Raw genomic sequence first — 664 nt, forward strand, 5'->3', positions numbered from 1 at the left:
ATGGCCTACGTCGCCAAGGCCGCCGTCTTCTTCTTCCTCGCTGTCGGCGCCGCCGCCGTCATCAGCTGCCATGCAGCACGCTCAGGCGCCGCCATTGCCGCCGGTGGCTGCCAGCTGTCGGATATCACCGTGACGACGGCGAGGACGGGGAAGGTGGTGGAGGGGCAGCCGGAGTACGAGGTGACCGTCGCCAACGGGTGCGCGTGCCCGCAGAACGGCATCCGGGTGAGCTGCCCCGGCGGCGTGCAGAGCGTCGAGCCGGTGGACGAGAGCAAGATCCGCGCGGAGGACCTCGGGCTCTGCCTCGTCAACGACGGCATGCCGGTGGCCAACGGGTCGCCGGTGACGTTCACGTACGCGTGGGCGCAGCCGCAGGACTTCGCCGCCGCCCAAGCCACGCCGTGGTGCTCATGATCGGTTGCTCCGTCGATCGCCGGTCACCGGCGAGGATGGATGTTCGGGGTGGTGGAGATGAGTGGCGGGAATAATCGGGTTCAATTGTTATTCAGGATTTTGACCATGATACTTAGAGTGATTGTTTTTTTTCCCTTATCCATTAGATGTATTTTTCAATCCATAAATTATCGTGCATCTTTTTGTGTGTTTAATTTTGAGATAAACCGTGCTAGTTTTTAATATTTGACAACATAGATTTTTTAATCGT

At 58.4% G+C, this 664-nt stretch overlaps 1 protein-coding gene across 1 annotated transcript; it reads left to right on the forward strand.

The window, feature by feature from the left end:
* LOC102699517 (TPD1 protein homolog 1-like) lies at positions 1–414 on the forward strand. The gene has a single exon (XM_006657079.1). It carries the CDS (start codon positions 1–3, stop codon positions 412–414), a length of 414 nt encoding a protein of 137 aa, XP_006657142.1.
* Positions 415–664: the final 250 nt, after the last annotated feature.

The sequence above is a fragment of the Oryza brachyantha genome, chromosome 6, assembly GCF_000231095.2.
Source record: "Oryza brachyantha chromosome 6, ObraRS2, whole genome shotgun sequence".
NCBI lineage: Eukaryota > Viridiplantae > Streptophyta > Magnoliopsida > Poales > Poaceae > Oryza > Oryza brachyantha.